At 39.4% G+C, this 26406-nt stretch overlaps 1 protein-coding gene across 1 annotated transcript in view; it reads right to left on the bottom strand.

Moving 5' to 3' along the window:
* The window catches only part of CSMD1 (CUB and Sushi multiple domains 1), a 1813702-nt gene that overhangs the window by 319578 nt on the left and 1467718 nt on the right, over positions 1-26406 (bottom strand). The window contains exons 13-18 of the mRNA XM_032618622.1: positions 24361-24543; positions 22822-23148; positions 21642-21836; positions 15990-16128; positions 8239-8426; positions 113-301 (exon numbers count right to left, since the gene is read on the bottom strand). Of these exons, the coding sequence (XP_032474513.1) occupies positions 113-301; positions 8239-8426; positions 15990-16128; positions 21642-21836; positions 22822-23148; positions 24361-24543 (1221 nt within the window). The remainder of the gene's footprint in view (positions 1-112; positions 302-8238; positions 8427-15989; positions 16129-21641; positions 21837-22821; positions 23149-24360; positions 24544-26406) is intronic.

Genomic DNA, 26406 nt, shown 5'->3' with positions numbered 1-26406 from the left:
AAGGCCCACTTCAGTCATATCCTACCACCCCACAAAACACATGCCACCCAGACTGTTTAAAGAATTGCTATGCACGTCTTCCGGGTTTGCTGCTGTGCTGAGCTCCACCTACCGTCACAGCTGGGCAATGCATGGCTCCACTGGTGGTTCCGCTCACAGACCAGGGGCTCGTCGTCACTCAGTGTATAGCCTGGATTGCAGCTGAAGGTCACTGTGGACTGGATGCCAAAGTGACTGCCGTGCCGATGCCCATTCACAGGGATCCCCGGGTCAAGGCAAGAGTCCGACTCCAGAGTCACACCTGGATGCACAGAAAAAACCATCAGACACGGATCTTCCTGGATTATAGAAAAAAAATATTTGGGCCATAATACATACAAAATATCCCCAGACATCATCAGACCTGGAAAATCATGCCAGTGAATCGATAATCCTTTCATGTGAAAACCAATACATTTTCAAGTACTGGGCCCTGTTTTTTTTTGTAGAAAGATGTATATCATTACACTTAGCTACAGATGATAGCTAAGTAGTGCCAATCTTGAATAATTTGCTGACCTCCCTGAATTTTACCTTTTTTCATTTGAAAAGCAATGAACTGTACTAAATAAAGTCGAAGTTTTTCTGTTTTCCATCTCCACCCCTCCCCCTCTCCTTTCCTTTTATATTTGATATACCAAATAGATTTTGGCAGTCATACTTCAACTTTCATATATTTGCATACATCCACCCAAGCCCATACACATAATGCAAATCAAAACTACACTGGAGTTAATTTTCTAAAATTGCATTTCCACATTTCTTTTTTCTTTTAGATTTGTACTTAAGTCAGCCACTTTCAAGATGGCTACAATTAGCCTTTGCTAAAAGATGTTAAAAAGTAAAGTGCTATATAAAGTCAAGTAATGACGATCATGTCATTACAAGAGTTTCTTTTCTCTGTCTCTAACATTTCTCTTTATTTTTAGAATAATATATATTTTAAAAGATGAGGAAACATGGGAATAAGGGAAGAGAATATCATTGTGATGTTTAGGAATGCAAACAGATTAAAAAAAAGACTTGCTGTTGCTATACATAACTCTCCCAGTTATGCTATACATAACTCTCCCATAACTCTCCCAGATTCAAAACACTGCAATTATGGCTTGAAGTATTGAGCAAAAATATTAAAGTATTACCAATATTCAGACTGTTTACTCCCCTAAAATGATATTTGGGATAATATTTCTGATCACTGTATATGCTTTACCAAAGTTTGAGTGATGTATCTTATGAATATACCTTCCCTCATTAAGTCAAATACATGAAGTACAACTAAGGGGTGAGTTTCTTTTTTTTTTTTGGTACGCGGGCCTCTCACTGCCCTGGCCTCTCCCGTTGCGGAGCACAGGCTCTGGACACACAGGCTCAGCGGCCATGGCTCACAGGCCTAGCCGCTCCGCGGCATGTGGGATCTTCCCAGACCGGGGCACGAACCCGTGTCCCCTGCATCGGCAGGCGGAGGGGTGAGTTTCTTAAATAAGAAGTGATGTGATTTCTTCTTTAGTGCAGCAACATGTGATCCAATAGGACAGAAACACAAGTAGGATGGCTGAGCCACATTCAAAAATATTCAGTAAGAAATGTGATTTCCAAGACTAGTATAGCTCCTAGGAGGTGACCTTTAAACTCCTGGGATTTGCTGAGTGGTGTGAGTGTCTGTTATTCACCGTGGGCCCCTGGGACCACACCTAATCGTTTATATTCAGCAGGTTGCTCAAGTGGGGTGCCTTGAGGCAACACGGTTTCAGTCTAACCTACAGGGACAGCGTCAGGTAAAGACTTAGTTCAACCATATGGGGCAATGATTCAATCCATGATGCTTATGTAATGAAATGTCGATAAAATCTCTGGACACAGAGGCTCAGATGAGCTTCCCAGGTTGGCAGTAAGCTGTGCATATGTCACAAGTCATGGGTGGGAGGAGGTGACACTGTCCATGACTCAACGAGGACAAGACGCCTGGAAGCTCTGAGTTCGGACCAATCTCAGGGTCTCCCCTCTGTGCCTCTTCCTTCAGCTGGTTCTCATTTGTATCCTTTCCAGTGACAAATGTGACTGTGAGTATAGCAGCTTTCAGTGAGCTCACTGAGTCCTTCTGTCGAATTATCAAACCTGAGGGTCATTTTGGGAACTCCCAGAACTTGCATCTGGTTTCAGAATTGGCAGAAAGAGCAAACTTTGCACTTTGTAGGCCTGTGCTCTTAACCTCACAGGTTAACCGACAGCAGAAAAGACTATCATAGTGAAGTTTTCCAAAGGAAAAAATAAATAAAACAATGAAAAGAGAAAGAGGCAAAGTGAATAAAAAATATAGCATCATTTTTCCCAAGAATTTTTTCTTAAAAATTAGTCATTCTAATATCGTAAAACTAACACACACCTATTACCTTAACAACAGGATATAACTGTCCTGACTTCTTGCAAAGTATGCCAACAAATGCATGCATGCCTTACACCCCTTCCTGAGCTGCAGATATACCAAAAGCAGCATGGCCATCGTTTGCCCCAAGATCCAACACCTACCCTGCTCCTCCCTCTCTGCGCGCGCACACACACACACACACACACACACACACACACACACACACCACACACATTCACCTTCTAAGGGAGTGTTTATGAGTTTTCACAACACGCCCAGAGCTTGTACACAGCAATGCCCTGAACACAGCGGGTACATAATAACAGGCTGATTGGTTTTGTAGCCTCAAGATCAATAGCAGAGTTTCCTAAAAAGAAGAATCTCTAACAAAGAGATGAATTGGTATCCAGGGTCCTGAAAAACCAGCCAACTAAATTATTCCATTTCATCAAATGACGTCCTGTGATCACTAGACGGTACAGTCACTGCACTGCAGTGAATAACAATAAAAGGAATTACTATTTTAGACAATGTGCGAATGCTGTATTAATTAGTGTCCATAATGAAATTCATAAATTGTAAGAAAATACAAAATGTGTGGGGAAAATAGAGAAACATATCAGAGGAAACCAAAGCGTACAAATTTAAATTTAGAATTCTTTACGTGTAAAACTGAACTAATAACTAAGTAAAATCATTAAAGTCATAACCACTTGTTCATACCAACTACACGCCATTATTTATTCATTCATTTATTTTTACAATATAATGGGTGCAAATATTGAGTTTGGAAACGAGCAGATATTGTGATCCTTGGCCCTCCCATTTATTAGACAGGAAAGTCCCCGTGGGGATGACTCCTGAGTGTGGACTTGCCATAGACTGGACTACTAGTTCACCTGGAACCTGCCATGTACAGGAATTCCAAAACAAGACGATGCTGGGGAAGAATGAGTGAAACAGCAAAGGAGGTGATGTGACTCAGGGGATGGGAACTTTAAATAAACTTACATCCAGGGGTGAGGACAGGCAGACAAGCTGCTCTGAAGGAAAAGTAAACAATGCGCTTCGGAGTTTCGCTCAGAGCGTGTCTGCCCTTCTGGTCTCCAGCCCAGACAACACAAAGGAACACTTGGGTCAGTGGATCCTATTGGAGCTGTGAATATATTTATACTCTGTACCAACTGTTTCTTTCTTGAAACTTAACGCAGCTCTGAATTTTTTGACATACACGATATAAATATACTTCCTTTCATTTGGCTTTTGTCAAATAAGTGACTGGACAAATTTGCTGCTCACTGAATGAAGGAAGACGGCTGCTGTGAAACTGTCCATGTCAGATCACATTTACACGTTTGATGTCGGTAAAGTGCCGCTCAGCTCTCTGTTTCCTCAAAGTCCGAGTCCAAGGAAGAGAACGCGTAGTCTCTGGGTATCTTTTACCTGCCACGCTTTAGTGCAGGCACTTTTCACAGCCTGCTGAAGGCTTTGAAATAGTGGTTACACTCCCTACTTTACAGATGAAGAAACTGGCTAAGAAATTAAGTAAATTTGTCAAGTTAATCATTGACTGAAATTCAAACCTAAGTCCTTGACTGTTTTTCTCTCTTCCTCTGTCTCCTGTGTGTGTATGTGCGTGTGCGTGTGTGTGTGTGTGTGTCTGCGTGTGTGTGTGTGCTGTATCTAATTTGCAGTTGTATTGCATTTATTACCATTACATCTTGACCAGTCTCCCTTTCTGGTTATAAGAAAGGTCACTGAATCAAAGAAAACTCATCTACACACACACACCACAAAACACACCCTGCTTACCACAAATATTTTAAAAATTGCACAGTATATGAATTGCATAGTAGGATATATATATATTTACATTTAGTAAATCTTGCTTCTTTCCAGAAACATTATTAAAAAGCATTTCTAAGAAGTGTGCTAAAATTAAATGGAAAATCTCCATGTACTTGAGATATCCACTTATTTTTCATTTTTTAGCATTTTATTTTTCAATTCCCTATACAATTATGATGATTTTAAAGTGTGGTTCAAAGCTGTCTCTACAAACAAACAGAACAAATGATTATTCTGGGGGATAATGCAATTACTATTATATGAATAAACTGTGTCACATTCCTTATAAGGAATAAAGTAATGAAAGCTCAGACTGTAAATGGACATTATATTTACGAGAGCAACGATTCCTAAAACTTAGTACAAGAGTAGAACTACAACCCTGGGTATGCTTTTAGGAATAATCCTTGAAAAACTGGCTCAACCCTTCTGCCCTACAGTTCAGAAAGAGCGGAAATGAATGTCGTTTACAGCGGCTCACATTATTTTATGGAACCACTACAAAAATAAGCAAAACTTGAGCAGAGTGTGGTCACCCCTGCAAGGCTCTCTGTCTGTAGAGTAGATTGCCATGTGCCCATCTGGGCATGAGGTGGGGTCATTAACATTTTTTTAAAGCAAGAAAGGTTTACAGCGTCAGCCATTCTTGATGAAAGACAAAAGGGAGATGGGCTATTTTATGATTTTTAAATGGCATAAAAATTTGATGTAAACCATTCTTAGGTCATGGGCAACCCACTCTTTAAAAATGTGTCAGATGAGCAGGTGTAATTATTTTTCTAGTGTCTGCATATTGGGTTCTGAACACGTTTCCTCAAAGGGTACTAGAAATGGTCAAAATGACAAAGGGGTTGGTAAGGTGTGTCGTTCCCATGTTTTTCTCCTCTCTCTCTCTCTCTGTCTCTCTCTGTGCTTCTCTCCTGGTCCTTTACTCTTCCATTACCTCTGTTGTCCCTCTGCACCTGCCTGCAGGTCCCCTCCACCTGGAGCCCGTGAGGCAGGCAGCACCTGCCATGGCCTGCCTGGGCTGCCTCAGACACCCACTGCCACCTACACGCCACCGCCCTCAGGATCACTTTGAGGACTCACTCAAAGGTCCAGAATTCTGACGTGCTCAACTTTAATACCTGGAATTCGAGCTTAGGAATCTCCATTTCACTATGACCCCCAGGTGAAGACTAGCGCACAGCAGTGTTTGAGAAAAACTGCTCCTTCGGCAGGCTTCGTACCTAGGACGTGGGTGTGAGCTGGGCACGGGGCTCCAGTAAAGTGCCTGCCCCAGCAGCGGCAGGCACGCCCTAGGACGCCGGGCTAGCAGCCTGGGCCCTGGTCAGCTGCAAACCCCGCAGGTGCCTGTGGCAACAGCCCCGACAGCCACTGCGCTGAAGGCCAGGCCTTTCCTGGCTCTGCTTCCCATTAAAGTGCCAGGTCCTACATCGCACTGGCTTCTGCTCACTTCCCATTTCTCCTCAAAGTCTTCACCAGAGATAAGTAAATTGAGGTGATAACAAGTCAGGCTTCAGTGTGACTTCCTTCCTGGTGATCGTTCCCCAATATCCTGTCAATGCTCTCACCCACAGACTGCATCAGGAATGTCTGGGGCCTGGGTCTTCTGAAAGGGTCACCGGGTGTCCACAAATGAGAGTGGATGAAGGTCCAGAACAAGGTCCCCTCTAAGGCAGAGCTGTGGACAGTCTGATGCTATAGGAACCTTGCCCATCTTGTCCTCTGCCCTCATCTAGAACTACAGAGCCAGCCCCAGCTTTTCCAGTAAAGAAGGAGGGAGAAGAATTCCAGGCTCCAAGGGATCAGACATTTCAGACACTCGCACAGTTATCCTCCAAACACACCAGCTGGGGGTTTGTTTTTGCCTCCTTTTACTGATGAAAAGAAGGGAAAATGGCAAAAAGCACTGTCCTCTGAGGATCACTGGGTTATACCATGTCTTACTCAGACTCATGTCCATTTTCAAATATAGGATAAATAAAAAGAACCCTGAAACATAATGCAGTCAGTCTTTTCAGCTTATAACGATTATTGTTAGAATTATCTACTCAATAAATTTATATTATATTATATTATATATTATATTATATAATGCTGACAATCTAAATAGGAACTTGTGACTGACTTTCCCTGATTTTCCAGAAATCATGAATAAGAACAACCCACTTATATAAATGAGGCAGAGAAGCAAATGACATTAGTTTCTACCACCTACATATGGGCTTTAGAACTTGTTTCTTCAAAAGGGACTAGAAATAGGCAAAATAATCTATGGTATGCAAATAAGAGAGAGAGAACATAGAATACTCTGTTCTAGTGTTTGTTAGCACCTAAAACTATCTATTCTCTTAAGTTTCACCCAACTCTATATCCAAAGGCCAACCTATTGTACGCAGCTTTAAGAAAAATGTGCAGGATGGGGTGGAGAGAATACATCTTAGTAGATCAATGCTGAGGAGTTGTACAAATTCAGATGACTGTAATGTGTACACATCTTCACTCCAAAGAGAAGTGATAACTTAAAGGAATGTTAAGAAAGGAATGAAATACAGAAGTTTCTGCTTCTTAAAATGTACAAGTTTAAAAATATGTAACTTAGAAATAAATGATGTATATATATGAAGCATAGTAACTTTGAATTAAATCTGAAATTAATCTTTAAATCATTAATAATCAATTTTCTTGTTATCAGAATACAAGTCTAATATAATTCCATTTTTAATCAAAAAGTACACATAACCTTATATGTGTATTTGCGTATATATGTTTGCATATAATTATATAGATAAGCATGTAAAAAAGAGAAATCTACACAACAGGTTATTAATTTTAGTTGTTGCATAGGGTTTGGGCAAGATTAACATGAGCAGAAGTGGGCAATGTGGGAAAAGGAAGGAAAGAAAAAGAAAAAAAAGATGAAAAATTCAGCATGCTAGATATGGCCCCATTCATGCATTTATAAGATTATATGTATTTTTACAACAACATTAAAACTTTGTTTAGTTTATTTTAGGAAAGATTCTGAAAAAGAACAACCTTAAAAATCCTAAAAAAATAAAGGATTTATTCCTTCAGATTCCATATTGAGCTACTCTGATGCATCTTCTTTCATTCCACTCTGGAAGCGAAGAATTTTCAGTGAACGGAAGAATTACTGTTTTTTAAATTGACTAGCATTAGAAATGCATTCCCAGGCTGAACTGCACTCTACTCCATTCCAGAAGCACCCTTGCATAAATATTACTATCAAATGATATAATCCCTCGATCTCCTAATTTCAGAAGCTAAAGCTAACAGCCAAATTTGGACGGATGGAAACAAAAATGGGAAGGAATTGGGATTGCTTTGCAAAATACACTGCATTATGATATTTTAGCAATTGTGTTTAAATATGTCTAATAATTGTTCTTAAACATTTTTAACAGTTGTTAATAATAACAACAGGTATTTGTCATTTAGTAAAAGTTCAACCGAATTTTAATTCCTTCTCTCTTAGTTACAGTCTCTCTGCTGACTGAAACAGGCACATGTATACTCACAAATAAGTACCACAACTGCCCTAACCATACTTCTAACAAAATATATTGCTCAGGAGATATCATTTTAGTGACATGCCCTGTAGCTCTTTTGGCCAACAGGTATATTTTCTAATAGTAGAAATTTATTATTACATCGTGCAGTAAATGAACACGTTTCACTGTTTTCATTAGTTTATTATTTTACTTTATAATAAACGAATATGTCTTCTTTTTGAGTCTAAAGTAAAAATCCCCACGGCTCTCTGTCCTTAATAAGAGAAAGTCTTGACGATGGCACAGTGCAGTGTGGACAGAGGCGGGAAGAACTGCTGTTTTTTACATTGACTAGCATTAGAAATGCATTCCCAGCACAGCTCCTGCTACGTGACACAATGAGACCACGTGTGTGGAACTCAACCCGACAATCGGGCACAGCCCTGGCAAGGGAGGACCACTTACTCTCGTAGCGGATGAGGAAGCCCACGCTGGACCGGCTATTGTCTGTGGTGAAGAGGAGGTACATGAAATTCCCTGTGCTGATGAGGAACTGAGGCGCCTGTGTGCCGTGGTACTCCCCGATCAGCGGGGACGAGCTGGCTGGCCCATCTCTGACCTCCAGGGTGTCATAATTAACTTCTGTCTGGAATCTGTGGGCAAGCATATCCAGTCAGAAGAGAGATGCAGAGCTGCATTAACGTACAGACAGCCTGTAATATCATTCACTTACTAAAAACCCACGTACAGCAAGGGACATAAAATAGATACGGAGACACGTATATATGTTTTGAAGACTTGAGCACGTGTAGTATTTGAGGACAGTACTTATTTCTGGGGGGGAAGACTCACCCCCACATCCCTCCCTCTGACTCAATACTCCATCCAGTAGCATCACAGACAGAAACGGGGGTAGTGACTCAGCTCTAAAATAGAAATACTGTGAGCCAGTAGATAGAGAAGCGCCAGTTAGTGTAAGTCAATCACAGCACATTTTCAAACTGTTTTTCATGATCCCAAGTGTAACATGATTATGGATTTCTTAAAATGAGCATATTGAAGTGACATGATCTCCTAAAGGAAAAGGGTAAACCAAAATACATGTCAATACTTCAAATACCTTTCCTGAAACAAAAAATTCTGTGCCTTTTCAAGCTGCATTAACTCTTGTGTGACAGTGGGAGAGCACTGGGCACATTACTTTTTCAGAAACCAAATACTACTTCAATGATCTGAAAAGGTTAGAACAGCTTCCAGAAAGTGCTTAACTTTTCTTCCAAGAAGGACTTATGCTTCCAGATCATCTGGTCTGATATTATATTTATATACAGTTGCAGCTACTTGGGTGCTCTTTGATGAAATGGAGGTACCATTCCAGGCACTGAGATAACTTTGTAAATGGGCCCATCTCGTCCTCAAAGAGCTAACCCAGTTTCCAAGTGTCTGGCGTGGCGCTCAGGCAGCAGCTCAACTGACTGGAGCCTCTGATCCATCAGTGACTCTCAGACAGAGAATTCCAGGGTAGCCTATGCTGTGGGTCTCCAGGGTCTGCAACGTATGCTGCTGATGGGGAGGAAGAGGAAAGGACAGAGTGGCTGTCTTAGATTCCCGGCACAGAGCAATGAAAAAAGATGCTGAAATCAAAGGGCTCTGCCCTGTTTATCATTAAATCACATACTCCTCTTAGTGCAAATGCACAATAATGATATATCCTTGCAACTATCTTCCGTAAAGGGGAATTCAAACAACTGGTGTAGCGTGTGGCTAGGTCAGAATACAGCCACAGGCTGGACATTTGGGGTGGGATAGGGCAGCTTTGTCTTTTCCTATTAAAAATGTTCTCTGAAGATGCTATGACTTCACAGTTATCTCAGTGCACATTCAAGAAGTCTAGATAAGCATGGAGTAAATCTCATATGAAGTATCTGCATTGAAGTTTTCACATCTTTCATCTTTAGAGACAGCCAGGACTGACAGAGGGCATGCCTCAAGAGCTGGACGATTTCCAGGGTAACCTCAGAAAGAAAAATATAATGCTTTTCATCATTTGGCAACCTAGCACACAATGTGTAACAATAACATCAGTATGGAATTTAAAATTTGTTTGTGCAAACACATCCTTTATTAGGATGTCAGCTCACAGCTCAAGGTATAAACCAATGCACTATTGAAGGGCGGTGTACTATGTCCAGGGTAATAATCACTAGTGTCTGAAAATATCAGAAATGTTGGTACTTACAAATGGAATTTAGCAAATACCGCAGTTCAATAGTATCGAAAAGACAAGATTGAGAAAAATTGAGTATTTTTGTGCAGGCAACTGAAAATGGAATGCTAATAACTTCTGCCAAACCAGAAGTAAAATCACTATTTTTACTAAATGATTTAAATTTGTTGTGCTGCTGGAAATCAGGAAGTGTTTCTTCTTTTTTCCCTCTCAATACTAGAAAGTGTAAAAATTAAGTTAATCAAGTCCAGGAAGCACAGAGAGTCCCATACAGGATAAATACAAGGAGAAATACGCCAAGACACATATTACTCAAACTATCAAAAATTAAATACAAAGAAAGCATATTAAAAGCAGCAAGGGAAAAACAACAAATAACACACAAGGGAATCCCCATAAGGTTAACAGCTGATCTCTCAGCAGAAACCCTACAAGCCAGAAGGGAGTGGCAGGACATACTGAAAGTGATGAAGGAGAAAAACCTGCAACCAAGACTACTCTACCCAGCAAGGATCTCATTCAGATTTGATGGAGAAATTAAAACCTTTACAGACAAGCAAAAGCTGAGAGAGTTCAGCACCACCAAACCATCTTTACAACAAATGCTAAAGGAACTTCTCTAGATAAGAAATGCAAAAGAAGGAAACGACCTATAATAACGAACCCAAAACAATATAGAAAATGGGAATAGGAACATACATATCGATAATTACCTTAAATGTAAATGGACTAAATGCTCCCACCAAAAGACACAGATTGGCTGAATGGATACAAAAACAAGACCCTTATATATGCTGTCTACAAGAGACCCACCTCAGACCTAGAGACACATACAGACTGAAAGTAAGGGGATGGAAAAAGATATTCCATGCAAATGGAAACCAAAAGAAAGCTGGAGTAGCAATTCTCATATCAGACAAAATAGACTTTAAAATAAGGACTATTAAAAGGGATAAAGAAGGACACTACATAATGATCAAGGGATCGATCCAAGAAGAAGATATAACAATTGTAAATATTTATGCACCCAACATAGGAGCACCTCAATACGTAAGGCAAATACTAACAGCCATAAAAGGGGAAATTGACAGTAACACATTCATAGTAGGGGACTTTAACACCCCACTTTCACCCATGGACAGATCATCCAAAATGAAAATAAATAAGGAAACACAAGCTTTAAATGATACATTAAACAAGATGGACTTAACTGATATTTATAGGACACTCCATCCAAAAACAACAGAATACACATTTTTCTCAAGTGCTCATGGAACATTCTCCAGGATAGATCATATCTTGGGTCACAAATCAAGCCTTGGTAAATTTAAGAAAATTGAAATTGTATCAAGTATCTTTTCTGACCACAACGCCATGAGACTAGATATCAATTACAGGAAAAGATCTGTAAAATATACAAACACATGGAGGCTAAACAATACACTACTTAATAATGAAGTGATCACTGAAGAAATCAAAGAGGAAATAAAAAAATACCTAGAAACAAATGACAATGGAGACACAACGACCCAAAACCTATGGGATGCAGCAAAAGCAGTTCTAAGGGGGAAGTTTATAGCAATACAAGCCCACCTTAAGAAGCAGGAAACATCTCGAATAAACAACCTAACCTTGCACCTCAAGCAATTAGAGAAAGAAGAACAAAAAAGCCCCAAAGCTAGCAGAAGGAAAGAAATCATAAAAATCAGATCAGAAATAAATGAAAAAGAAATGAAGGAAACGATAGCAAAGATCAATAAAACTAAAAGCTGGTTCTTTGAGAAGATAAACAAAATAGATAAACCACTAGCCAGACTCATCAAGAAAAAAAGGGAGAAGACTCAAATCAATAGAATTAGAAATGAGAAAGGAGAAATAACAACTGACACTGCAGAAATAAAAAAAATCATGAGAGATTACTACAAGCAACTCTATGCCAATAAAATGGACAATCTGGAAGAAATGGACAAATTCTTAGAAATGCACAACCTGCCAAGACTGAATCAGGAAGAAATAGAAAATATGAACAGACCAATCACAAGCACTGAAATTGAAACTGTGATTAAAAATCTTCCAACAAACAAAAGCCCAGGACCAGATGGCTTCACAGGTGAATTCTATCAAACGTTTAGAGAAGAGCTAACACCTATCCTTCTCGAACTCTTCCAAAATATAGCAGAGGGAGGAACACTCCCAAATTCCTTCTACGAGGCCACCATCACCTTGATACCAAAACCAGACAAGGATGTCACAAAGAAAGAAAACTACAGGCCAATATCACTGATGAACATAGATGCAAAAATCCTCAACAAAATACTAGCAAACAGAATCCAACAGCACATTAAAAGGATCATACACCATGATCAAGTGGGGTTTATTCCAGGAATGCAAGGATTCTTCAATATACGCAAATCTATCAATGTGATAAACCATATTAACAAATTGAAGGAGAAAAACCATATGATCATCTCAATAGATGCAGAGAAAGCTTTTGACAAAATTCAACACCCATTTATGATAAAAACCCTCCAGAAAGTAGGCATAGAGGGAACTTTCCTCAACATAATAAAGGCCATATATGACAAGCCCACAGCAAACATCATCCTCAATGGTGAAAAACTGAAAGCATTTCCACTAAGATCAGGAACAAGACAAGGTTGCCCACTCTCACCACTCTTATTCAACATAGCTTTGGAAGTTTTAGCCACAGCAATCAGAGAAGAAAAGGAAATAAAAGGAATCCACATCGGAAAAGAAGAAGTAAAGCTGTCACTGTCTGCAGATGACATGATACTATACATAGAGAATCCTAAAGATGCTACCAGAAAACTACTAGAGCTAATCAATGAATTTGGTAAAGTAGCAGGATACAAAATTAATGCACAGAAATCTCTGGCATTCCTATATACTAATGATGAAAAATCTGAAAGTGAAATCAAGAAAACACTCCCATTTACCATTGCAACAAAAAGAATAAAATATCTAGGAATAAACCTACCTAAGGATACGAAAGACCTGTATGCAGAAAATTATAAGACACTGATGAAAGAAATTAAAGATGATACAAATAGATGGAGAGATATACCATGTTCTTGGATGGGAAGAATCAACATTGTGAAAATGACTCTACTACCCAAAGCAATCTACAGATTCAATGCAATCCCTATCAAACTACCACTGGCATTTTTCACAGAACTAGAACAAAAAATTTCGCAATTTGTATGGAAACACAAAAGACCCCGAATAGCCAAAGCAATCTTGAGAACGAAAAAAGGAGCTGGAGGAATCAGGCTCCCTGACTTCAGACTATACTACAAAGCAACAGTAATCAAGACAGTATGGTACTGGCACAAAAACAGAAAGATAGATCAGTGGAACAGGATAGAAAGCCCAGAGATAAACCCACGCACATATGGACACCTTATCTTTGATAAAGGAGGCAGGAATGTACAGTGGAGAAAGGACAGCCTCTTCAATAAATGGTGCTGGGAAAACTGGACAGGTACATGTAAAAGTATGAGATTAGATCACTCCCTAACACCATACACAAAAATAAGCTCAAAATGGATTAAAGACCTAAATGTAAGGCCAGAAACTATCAAACTCTTAGAGGAAAACATAGGAAGAACACTCTATGACATAAATCACAGCAAGATCCTTTCTGACCCACCTCCTAGAGTAATGGAAATAAAAACAAAAATAAACAAATGGGACCTAATGAAACTTCAAAGCTTTTGCACAGCAAAGGAAACCACAATCAAGACCAAAAGACAACCCTCAGAATGGGAGAAAACATTTGCAAATGAAGCAACTGACAAAGGATTAATCTCCAAAATTTACAAGCAGCTCATGCAGCTCAATAACAAAAAAACAAACAACCCCATCCAAAAATGGGCAGAAGACCTAAACAGACATTTCTCCAAAGAAGATATACAGAATGCCAACAAACACATGAAAGAATGCTCAACATCATTAATCATTAGAGAAATGCAAATCAAAACTACAATGAGATATCATCTCACACCAGTCAGAATGGCCATCATCAAAAAAATCAAGAAACAATAAATGCTGGAGAGGGTGTGGAGAAAAGGGGACACTCTTGCACTGCTGGTGGGAATGTGAATTGGTTCAGCCACTATGGAGAACAGTATGGAGGTTCCTTAAAAAACTACAAATAGAATTACCATATGACCCAGCAATCCCACTACTGGGCATATACCCTGAGAAAACCAAAATTCAAAAAGAGTCATGTACCAAAATGTTCATTGCAGCTCTATTTACAATAGCCCGGAGATGGAAAGAACCTAAGCGCCCATCATCGGACGAATGGATAAAGAAGATGTGGCACATATACACAATGGAATATTACTCAGCCTTAAAAAGAAATGAAATTGAGCTATTTGTAATGAGATGGATAGACCTAGAGTCTGTCATACAGAGTGAAGTAAGTCAGAAAGACAAAGACAAATACCGTATGCTAACACATATATATGGAATTTAAGGGGAAAAAATGTCATGAAGAACCTAGGGATAAGACAGGAATAGAGGCGCAGACCTACTGGAGAACGGACTTGAGGATATGGGGAGGGGGAAGGGTGAGTTTTGACAGGGCGAGAGAGAGTCATGGACATATACACACTAACAAACGTAGTAAGGTAGATAGCTAGGGGGAAGCAGCCGCAAGGCACAGGGATATAAGCTCGGGGCTTTGGGACAGCCTGGAGGGGTGGGAGGGGGAGAGCGGGAGGGAGGGAGACGCAAGAGGGAAGACACATGGGAGCACATGTATATGTATAGCTGATCCACTTTGTTATAAATCAGAAACTAACACACCATTGTAAAGCAATTATACCCCAATAAAGATGTTAAAAAAAAAAAAAAAAGGAAGTGTAAAAATTAATAAGAAACCAAACAATTTACTTAATATTTATAAAGGTTTTTTTTCCCAGTGACTAAGATTATATGCAAGAATCCATTTGCCAATATAATGAATACATAAACCAATTTTTTCTTTTCTTCTGAGAGATTATCCTACTGGAGTTATAATTATCCTATCAGATATAATAATATCAATAATAATTCAAATACAAATAATCACTAAGTGATAACATAATTCCTGCTAAAAACCTTTCCTGTATGGATGTTGTCATTGAGAATCAGAAAATTAGTTAAAAAATAATACAATAATGTACATCTGTCTTGAGACATTATAATATTCTGAATACTAGAACCCCAAACTCAGTCTAGTTAAGAAGGTCATTGTTAGAGAAAGCCCAATTTGCTCAGATATTAATTAACCTTGAAACACTAAACAAAGATGCTTCCTTGGAGTTTAAAGCATGTGGGTCCCTTCCAAAGTACTTTTGGTTCTTAATCTTCAAACTGATTGTTGAGACAATCTGGACGATATTTGATCATGGAGAATTCAAATAGCATGCTTCTTTTTTCTTAGATTATCAAATACATTATCAAACAGCTAAGCCAAATATCATGGCAGTGACGGAACCACTCGTAGCTAATTAACAGGTAACGAATCTGCTGCACACAGGCTGTTGCCAGCTCTGCAACCCCAAACCGCCCTTCAGTCCCCAGAGCCACCCCCAGAGTGGGAGAACTCTTTTCCTGTGCTTTCTAGAAATACATAAGGGATCAAAAGGCTCTATTTGCAATCAAACACCAAGCAGAATTTATTCTAGCCTCAGGTCAAAAATCCAGAGGCTGACTCAAGGGCTGGCGACTGTGAGCTCTGGGAATGCTTGTCTGGGCCACCATGCCCTCAGCCATGTCTGCAGAGGGGCTGTAGCTGTGGGCTTAGAAGATAAAATTCCAGAAGAACAGAATTCATCAAGCAAGTGCCTATTTCCTTTTAAGTGAACTCCTTTGGGGGAACCAATGAAAAACTGTCATCTTTCTAAGATTTATTAAATAAAAACATTGGGCATGCATGGGTCATCAGGTCCAAATTAAGGAAAACAAAGTTTTTTCTTACCTATCAAAAGTTATTTTGATAGAGTGTCCTGGTTTTGCTTCAATTATCCATTCACAATTTAAGGAATCTTTGTAATACCCTGGCCACCCTGGGGGCAAAATGACTCCACTTGAAGCTGTCAGATGTCCACCACACGGGGCTGAAAGATGATGCAGGGTATAAACAGGTCAAATTATGTATATGTACCATGGCAGCACCTCAGTTACTTCAGGAATTCACTTCTGTGTTCATGGACTTAATGGTTTCTAGTATTCAAGCAAAAGTTATTCCCAAGTAAATTAACAATATTGAAAGCAGAGCACATCAACCTGCAGTGAAGTTCTTCCCATCTAATAATGGTAATAATGGCACAGTCTAAGTGAGTGGTGTCTACAAGACGACTTCCAGGAATTATCACGTTCAATCATCACAACAAAGTCACGAGGTGCGAATTCCACTGATACCCACATTTTATATGTATTCAGATGTCAACAAATGTCTATTGATACATGAACTTAAAATTACCTCACATCTAAAATTAAAATACTCTGTGGTGTGTGATTGTGGGTGTGTTTTAAAATATGTGTACGTGTTTATTCACTTTGGGCTGTGTTCATTTTATTAAAATAATTTGCCACATACATCTTACTAAATTGCTGGTGATTGTTAGAAAACAAAAAAATAAATAAATAAAATTCGATAAACGTGAACTAGTGTGCATCAATCCTTTTGAAGTGTTGGGTAACAGTCATCCATAATTATATAGACAAAAGGGAGTTTGAGGAAAGTATGTGCCTGGTGCTCAGTAAAAGTGAGTATGCATTTCTGTAAAATCTATAGAAAATTTAAAATAATAACATATTTAACATGTTTCTGCCTAGCCACCACATACATTTTTCAGATTTTATTTATTTTTTTCTCGAAGTTCTTTGCCATCTTTGTAATCACTTTTGTGAATCTACAGATACCAAATAAAACATGAAAATGTTCCTAGTTAAAAAAATATTTTTGGAAAAATATCCTTTTATGGAAAAAATAGCAATATGCATTAAAATGCTGGAAAAATTTATAAAATTTTACCCAAATTTTGATGTTAGAAAAAAAACGGACACAGAGGAATCTACAGAAATAATTACAGCAGCTTCATTTGTAATAGAAAAAGGGAAACGAAAAAAGAAAAGTAAAAAATTTATGAAAAGAACATGACTACATATTTAGAATGTCACACATACGTGTGAAGTGATATTTTGAAATGTTGTTAAAATGATAAAATCTTTACAATAGAATTTTTTTTTTTTTTGGCGGTATACAGGCCTCTCACTGCTGTGGCCTCTCCTGTTGCGGAGCACAGGCTCCGGACGTGCAGGCTCAGCGGCCATGGCTCACGGGCCCAGCTGCTCCGCGGCATGTGGGATCTTCCCGGACCAGGGCACAAACCCATGTCCCCTGCATCGGCAGGCGGACTCTCAACCACTGTGCCACCAGGGAAGCCCGAATATTATATTTTTTAAATACAAAATTGTACCTATAGTATAATCCAAATTTCACAAAAGAAAAATTTTATTCAGAGAAAACAGGAGATGGAAATTCAAAAATATCAGTATGTTAATAGTGGATAAGACCAAGTGACTGCTGTGTAGATCACATGTTTTTCTTGATATAGCTTCTTTTCCAAGTAAGCTGCAATAAATATGTGCTATTTCCATAGTTCAAAATACATAATAAGAAATCAGAGCCATTTTTATGAACGTGAGTTCCTGAAGAAAACTTTCACTACTTCATGTAATCATAATTTTAAAAACAAGTTATTTTTACTAATTAACACTAGGGTTTTTTCCTAGCTAAGTCCTTACATTCACATTTACATCCTATGAAATCATATATCCATTTAGATCAGTATCACATAGAATTTAATTCCTATGCTTATTGACGTGATACAGCAAATCCTTTTAGAGTACAGCATAAGCAAAACACAGCATGTTAATTTTACTTATTTTATGTTTAACTAACTATACAAAGCTACTATATAGAAAGACATATAGCAAATAGAGATTTTTCAAAAATTATGATACGTAAGACATATATAAATCTGATTATTTCCTAAAAGTCTTATTTTCCATATAAAAACAAACATATGTTCCCTTTAGTTTAGTAAAGCTTTGTTCCTAAATTTTGAGTTGTCATATTTCTTGGAATATACCTGAATTGTCACACATTACTATTATTTTCTTAATATATTGTCTTTTACATATCACTTTATAAACGGAGTGTATTAGAACTTGTATCCCTTTATCCTGATGAAATAGACATGCTAATCTTTATACTGCAGATTAACCACATTGAACAGTAAAATGTTACACGATGATCTCAAGTTTGCTGTACTGGTCAACTTAGATTAGGTTATGCAATAGCAGCTATAATAAGGGAGGTGTATTTCCCACACAGTGCTTGTCTAGGGCTCTGCCCCCAATTCCTCTCTTCCACGAGCTGAGCTGTGGCACCTGGACATGGGTCCTGCAGTGGCAATTACAGCCTCTGAGCCAGAAGGTGGTTATGTCACTTCCACTCGCACCTAATTAGCCAGACCCCTCACAAAGTTTCATCAAACCACAGGGGCCAAGAAGATAAGCCAGACTCGGTAGAGATCCAGAATATCTGGTGAACAGCACTGATGACCTTCAAATTCGCTTGGGTGATTAAAAAAAAAAAAAAGTTTGGGAATGAGGTCTTTAGAAGGCAGATTCTCCTTTGATGTTTTGACCATTTACTTTGGCAAGTTACCTGACACTGCATTTCTAAAATAAGTCCTTTTTTTGTTGTTGTTAAATTTATTTATTATTTGTTTATTTATTATTATTTTTGGCTGTGTTGGGTCTTTGTTGCTGCACGCATGCCTTCTCTAGTTGTGGCAAGCGGGGACTACTCTTCGTTGTGGTGCATGGGCTTCTCATTGCGGCAGCATCTCTTGTTGTGGAGCACGGACTCTAGGCACACGGGCTTCAGCAGTTGTGGCGTGCGGGCTCAGTAGCTGTGGCTCGCGGTCTCTAGAGCACAGGCTCAGTAGTAGTGGCGTACGGGCTTAGCTGCTCTGCAGCATGTGGGATCTTCCTGGACCTCAAACCCGTGTCCCCTGCATTGGCAGGTGGATTCTTAACCACTGAGCCACCAGGGAAGCCCTAAAATAAGTCCTTCTTGAATATACGTTTTGTCTATAGCTTTATTTTTAATGCAATTATCTGGCTTGGGTATATCACACTGAAACTGGCTTTATAAAATGTGATATAGGAGTTAGTGCCTCTTTTCCATTATCTGGGACCATGTTCCCAATTCTAAAATTCTCTGAACTTGAAAGACAGACAACTTCCTTGTGCATGCCTCTGGTGCCTGTGTCTTTTTCAGTCTTTAATCTTCTTTCTAATTTCTTTTTATGGTACTTTGTTTATTCACATTTTGTACTTTTTATTGCATCACTTTGGGTAATTTATATTTTGCTAGGAAATCAATTTTCTTTGAACTTTAAAATTTGTTGCCATAGAGATGTATTCTTGTACAGTAATTTTTCCCTCAAGATAACTTGTGTTTTTTAATGACACTGAGCTATGCTGAAGCATAGAGGCAGGTTAAATGCAGAACAAATAGAGAAAAATCTTTCCCTCAGTAATTGATTTTCTAAGTACAAGTAAACTTCAACAATCGAATTCACCATTAACTAGTCCTCGTGCTAAGGGTTTGTTTTGCTGTTAACAACCCATAGCTGTGGTTTGCCTTGAAATTCATCTGAAGGTCTCTTCCAAACAGTGAGAGAACTGCCTGCTCCCATTTAATGTGGTACTTTCTCCTTTTGTCTGACTCTATGGGAACTCTCACCTGCCCCCTCCGGATGCCCTTTCTTTCCCCAACTGCGCGGAGAAACCTACCTGCCCTGCAGCTTACACCTATCTGCACACAGCCCACTGCAGGTAAGCACACCAGTGGCAGCGAGAACTGTGGCAGACAGAACAGAGACTAGACAGTATTGCTTGTTTTGAGCTTCTTTCTTGTAAAATTATTCACGCTTCAAAGTCAGCAGCGAAACGCTTGGCTGAAGCAGTATCTGCAAACATATTTATTCCTGCCCTGTTATTAGTACCATTTATCTGAGAACCCTGATTGTATTGTTCACTTATTTATAAAGGATAATAACCTAGCCATTTATTAACATTGATAAAATGTAAAATATACAGAAGCATACATTTAGAATGTGATCAGAATAAATTAAAAAAGGGAAGTCCTACTGCTGTGCTCTTGCCCTTCAATTTATCAAGGTTCCGCTCCCGGGTGGTGCCCACAGTCCAGCAAATCATTTTTAACAACTTATGAAACTGTGGAAATGAGAAACATCGTTCTGTAAATTTAGCAGCATCAGCCAATGACGATTTAAAATAATGCTGATCCTTGAACTAATGAGGAATAACTTTGGAGGTAGAGCTGAGGGCAGAACAAGGAGGTGAGGCAGAGCCCCACTGCCCGTGTGGGTTAGCAAGCAGGGAAGGAGAAGGGATGAATAGGTGGAGCACAGGGGATTTTAGGGCCGTGAAAACACCCAGTGTGACACTGTAATGGTGGATACATGTCACATACATTTGCCCAAGCCCAAAGAATGGCTAATCCCAAGAGGGAGCCCTAATGTAAACTGCGGACTCAGGGTAATGGTGACGTGTCACTATATGTCTATCGGTTGTAACAAGCGTACCATCTGGTGTGGGATGTTGATAATGGGGGCAGCTGTGCATATATGGGGGGCGGGGCTGTGTGGGAAATCTCTGTACCTTCCACTCAATTTTGTTGTAAACCTAAAACTGCTCTAAAAAATGCCTACTTTTTTAAAAGTATCTGTATTTCTTTGGCACTTACTAGAGATACTTTTTAAAAAGGCCTTTCTTAGCTCATTACACTTGGACCATTCTGATAGGGAGGGTATGAGTTTAGAATTCTAAGTAAATTTTTTTTTTTACCTGAGTAAACATCAAAGGTAGTATCCTCCTTAATTTTTTCCCTTTTGGTTCTCTTACATACGTAACCGGAGTGGAAATGTCAAGAAGAAAATTAGTTAGGCAGTATTTATGTCAGCTACACTAAGGGCAACAAAATAGTTAACTAAAAACTACGTTGTTGTTATAGGTTGAATTATGCACTCCCCCACGATATTCTGGATTCCTAATCCCAGCACCTCAGAATGTGGCCTTATTTGGAAATAAGGGTACTGCAGACATAATCAGTTAAGATGAGATCATTAGACTGGGCCCTATGTCCAATATGATTGGTGTCCTTAGAAAGAGGGGAAATTTGGTCACAGATACATTCTCACATGAAGAAAACGGGGATGATGATTCTATAAGCCAAGAAACTCTGAAGACTGCCAGCAAACCCACCAGAAGCTGGGAGAGGGGCCTGGAACACAGCTCTCCCTTACAGCCTCAGAAGGAACCAGTCCTTCCGACACCTCGATCTTGGACTTCCGGCCTCTAGAGCTGGGATAGAATAAATTTCTGTTGTTAAAGCCACCAGTTTGTGGTACTTGGTACGGCAGCCCTAGGAAACCAATACTGTTGATTGTCTGTTTGCTTGTCTGTTTTTTAAATTAGATGTACCATTTCAAAGGAAAATAACTGGCAAACAATAGGGGACCCGCACCTTCACAGCGGGGGACGGTGGAGCTCCAGACTACATTCCCATCCTGCAGGATGCAGGTGATGGACTCCGACCCCTGGGTTTTGACAAAGCCATCATCACAGTGGAAAGAGACCGAACTCCCAAGCAGGAACCTGTCACCAAAACGCCGTCCATTTATGGGAATGCCCGGATCGTGGCACTCGTTTTGACCAAATGCTGAAAAGAAAAAGAAAAAAGACGAGAATAAAAAATATTTCAATGTTAATTATGAGTATTAAAACAGAAGAAAACAAAACCACTTATAAAGCAATTTATTTTCCTAAATTTCAGTTATATCTTCATAGATAAATAAACATATTCAATAAACAGAATATTGATGACTAGAGAGACAGAGAGAAAGAGATGTATAGAGAGATATCACTAACATCTACACAGCATTTCACAGTTTGAAAGCACTCTTTCACTAAGAAAAACAGAGATGAGATACATAGGTGATAAAAAAGGTTTTTGGTTCTGACATATCTAGATTAGCATCCTGGGTCTTGTGTTTACTACCTGCCCCTGGGCAGATTACTCTCGTGATCTGAGCCTAGTTATCTTTATTTACAGAATGAGGAATATGAAGCTTATATTCCAGAGTTCCAGCAATGTTAAATGAAATAATTCCTGTCAAATCATAAGCACAGCACCTAAGAGAAGTAGGCAGTCAGTAAATTATAACTTATAACTCCTATTTAACATTATTATCTTACTTTATTCCCTCAACAATGCAATTTAAACAGATGTTCTTAAATATAATCTCTAATGCAAATGAGACATCTGAGGCAAAGAAAAGTTAGCCATCTTATCAAAATTAACTAAGTATATACAAGTGCAGGTGTTCTAATCCACGGCTCCTGACCCCAAATGCCTCAGTCCTTTTTACTATTCTATTTTGTTGCATGGAGGACACATGGGTAGATGGATGGATGGATGGATGGAAAACCAGAGAGAGAGAAGACCTGTGATCCAGTCCTCACTATAGGGGTGAGGAGGACACTAACCTAAACGGAGTGAGGTATTTTCTAGGTTCTCAGGATAATGCTATATAATTTTACAAACTGTAATTATAAAACCCCTGGAGTATCAGCCTTGACATTGGGCTTCACACACGTGAGAACCAGGGGAGAAGTGGACATGGGGCAGGTGCGGGTGCACTTACTGGTGTAGGTGATGTTGAAGCCTCTGCCGGTGGTAGAGTGATCCGACTGGAACTCTAGGCGAACGACGTGCCCACTGCTGGCCAGCTGGGAGGGCACCTCATTGCCAGAGAAAGTACCCAGCACGGTTATATCCGAAATCCCGTCATCTTTGACTGCAAGGAAGTCAAACTGAGGCTCCACATCGAAGTCATTAAAGATGAGGTGAATTCTGCTGCCAGGCTCAGAGATGATCAACCAGACGCAGTTCATGTTGTTACCATACTCCTCTGGATAATTTGGTGAGAGGATAATTCCTGATGATGCCGTAAAGTTGAAGAAACAGGAAACTGTGAAGACACAGATAAATTTTCAAACAATTTTGCCCACATCCAAAGGACTGGCTACATGCGAAGGACTTGGGGAAAATCCATACCTACAGTTACCTAGGATCGTCCAACTGTTTTTAAATGGGTGATCCTGGACCATAACATTTTCTCTTTCCCAAGTTGTCAATAGAATACGTTCAATATATAGAACAACTAGAGCCTATACATAATAAAGTGCAAGCTTGATTCAAAAATGATCCTATCAAGTTGACTGAAATCTGTGGCAAATATTAAAATTTCTAGTTGCAACTTTCTGCCTTCAGAAGAGCAAATATTAATATGAAAAAGTATGCCTGTGTCATAAGAACAATTTCCAGAAAACAATATTGGTTCTAGTCAGTTTTCTATGATAACTTTTCATTTAAAATTTTGTGTTTGCCTTTAAAGTGCATTTTTTCAAATTAATTTTTAAATTATTTATAGGGTAACAATGATTAAATAATAACTTGGAAAATCAGACCGTGTCCTGAGTGGATAATATAAAAATCTGTTGGAATACTTAATTTGTACTCAAAAGTCAGTAATATATATTCACATATATACATTATATATGTGAATATATAAAGTATTTATATATATGTATATTTTACACATATATGAATACATATTCTTCAGTTTTTGGAGGGAACATCTATTGGACTTATTTCTAGGGTGTCGATATGCTTACTATTCCACATAATTTCATATGTGTTCCCAGTCATTGCTATATTTAGTTACAAAACAATCCTGCTTTTCAGTTGGCTATTAAGTCCTTCTTTTCTACTTGTTAAAACACTTATGAGGAAGCAGGCAGTTCTTCCACTGAAATGCAAAGTGACAGCATGGCCCATGCTCACAACTTGTCTTAAGTGTCACAGGACATTATTGGGTTGTAAAGACCCCGGGCTCTACTGATGGCTCAAACAGTCTGGCATCAGCCCCTCTGGATGGAAGTGATGCTCTGTTAGGATCTTTCTAGTGGAAAGCTCTCAGTGAGTTAATCTATCTAGTAGTAAGAACATCACTGATTGGTTTTAAGTAAGTGAAGAAAGCATGAGAGCTAGTGTCTGAGAAGCCCTGGCTGTTTCTGGTCAATGCCATGCTCCCAAGCGATGCTGAGAGCTGCCCGCCCTCAGCACCCGCCCTGCTTCTCTCCCCCTCTCAAGGCAGCCTCGGAATAGGCTCAGTACTCACATACACAGCTGGGCTTGTTGCCAGACCACTGGTTGTTCTGCTGACACGTGATAACTCTCTCCCCCACCAGCTCGAAGGCTGCCTGGCATTCGAAGGTGAGCGAGTCTCCGTGGAGAAAACTGCTGCCTGTCCGCTTCCCATAGGCAGGGATACCTGGGTCCCCACATCCTCCCTTCTCAATTTCTGAAAATGGGAAAGACAAATGGACCATTAAAAAGGTACACAATTAACATTTTTTAACAATTTCGAAAATGAAGAGTGGTTTATTTTTGCATTGTTTCTGTAAACAGTTTCAAAAGGATACTCAATTCATCTAACATTTATTTACAAAAGCGAGAAAAATGTGTACTTTAAATTTAAGAGAAAGGTATTTAACTTATTGTCTTTTAAGGGATACACAAGGCTACACAGATGTGTTGACAATGCAAATGTTACAATTAATAGATGTTTCTTCCTGGTCTACACCCTTCCTGCATGTTATCTACAATTGCTACCATTAAAATGTAAACACCAATTTTGTTTTAATTGATGTGTTTTTTAATGTAAGCCATAAAAGATAGTTCATTTCCTACTGAATATTTAAGTCTATATATCCATTTGAGTATTCTTTCCATTCAATTGATGTTAAAACTCATTTATGAAACAAAACAAGTATATTCATGGTCTTCAGATGAAAAGAAAATATGCAGCATCAAGCCTCTTTTCATTATAACATGATTGTAATAAAATGTGGATAAAATACACCAAAAGTATAGATACATTTCAACTTTGCTGTCATGTTAACGACACAGAACGTATTAACTAAAATATGTTATTCGTTTATTCATACAAAAATATTCTTTGAGGGCCAGCTGTGAGTCAGGCTCTGTTCTACGTAAGGAGGTTAGTGGACAAACAAGACTAAATTCCTGCAGGCATGGGGCTTACATTATATGGAGGGAAACAGTAACCATTTTTGAGATGATGAAGGGTAGTTTGAAGTGAAACGCAGGAGGCTGAAGGGTTGGGTGGAGAAGGAAACACGGCCGCTGTGCTCAGGACCTGCAGGGAGATGGGAGGGAAGCGGTGGCTTGCAGAGGAAGGGAGGGACTGGTCCAGAGCAGCCTGTGGGGTTTTTTTTTTGGGAAGCAGATGTTGCAGGGGTTTCAGGTGATACATGATGTGATCCGATACACGATGTGATACAAGTTCAGAAGACCCTCCACAGGGCTGGGGAGCAGACGCAGAAGAGTGAGTGTCCACAGTTCAGGACGGTTTCTCTGCGCACGGCTCACAGAGGTGTGTCTCGGTCATCCTTCCCAGATTCTTCACAGGTTTGCACCTCATCATTTGCCACGACCAAGAGCAAATTCAAACGTCGGTTTTATTAGCAACCTAAACGCTTTCTGATCAAGTTCTCATTTTTTGGAATGTCTGTGGAAGTGACCATGAGCTGAATTTCCGGGTGGTTTTCAGGCACGTGCCTGCCATGTGGGGAACCTATACGAGCCCAGAGATTGACCCAGAGACAGCTTATTCTCCTCAAGAGGAGAAACTTTACTTTCGAGTGTTCAGGAATTTCAAAGTGAAATCAGCTTGTAATATAATGGTGCTGAACCTTCAACATGTAGGATATTACCACTTCTGTTTTCTTAGCAAACTAGCAAATGAAACACAAAACAAAACCAGGTACTGTGTACAGACAGGTTCATCGCACTCTCCTGATGGCTCAGGTATCAAATAAAGAAGACAACCCTAACAGTAACATTTATACAGGAGCTAAAATGTTCCCAGATGCAACACAGGCCCAAGAAAGCCTCAGAGAACACTCTTCCTTAAGGAAGGGCCTTGGAGTTCAAGTTGTTGAACTTGAGTTGAACAGAGCTGGGAATGTATCTACTTGAATTTAACACTTGGGATGCCTTGAACCAAATTTCTTTGACTGAAATAAACAAAGGCAATTCAGACCAATGGCTTATAACAGAAAAGACCTTGCATTTGGTGTGGCCTGTCAGTTGGGTAGGGGGGCAGGAGTCCAGGGTCCTAACCAAGGACACAGCTTTGAGG

The sequence above is a fragment of the Phocoena sinus genome, chromosome 21 (assembly GCF_008692025.1).
Source record: "Phocoena sinus isolate mPhoSin1 chromosome 21, mPhoSin1.pri, whole genome shotgun sequence".
In the NCBI taxonomy this organism is placed as follows: Eukaryota; Metazoa; Chordata; class Mammalia; order Artiodactyla; family Phocoenidae; genus Phocoena; species Phocoena sinus.
The sequence above is the reverse complement of the archived record's forward strand: the minus strand, read 5'-3'. Positions and strand labels throughout refer to the sequence as shown.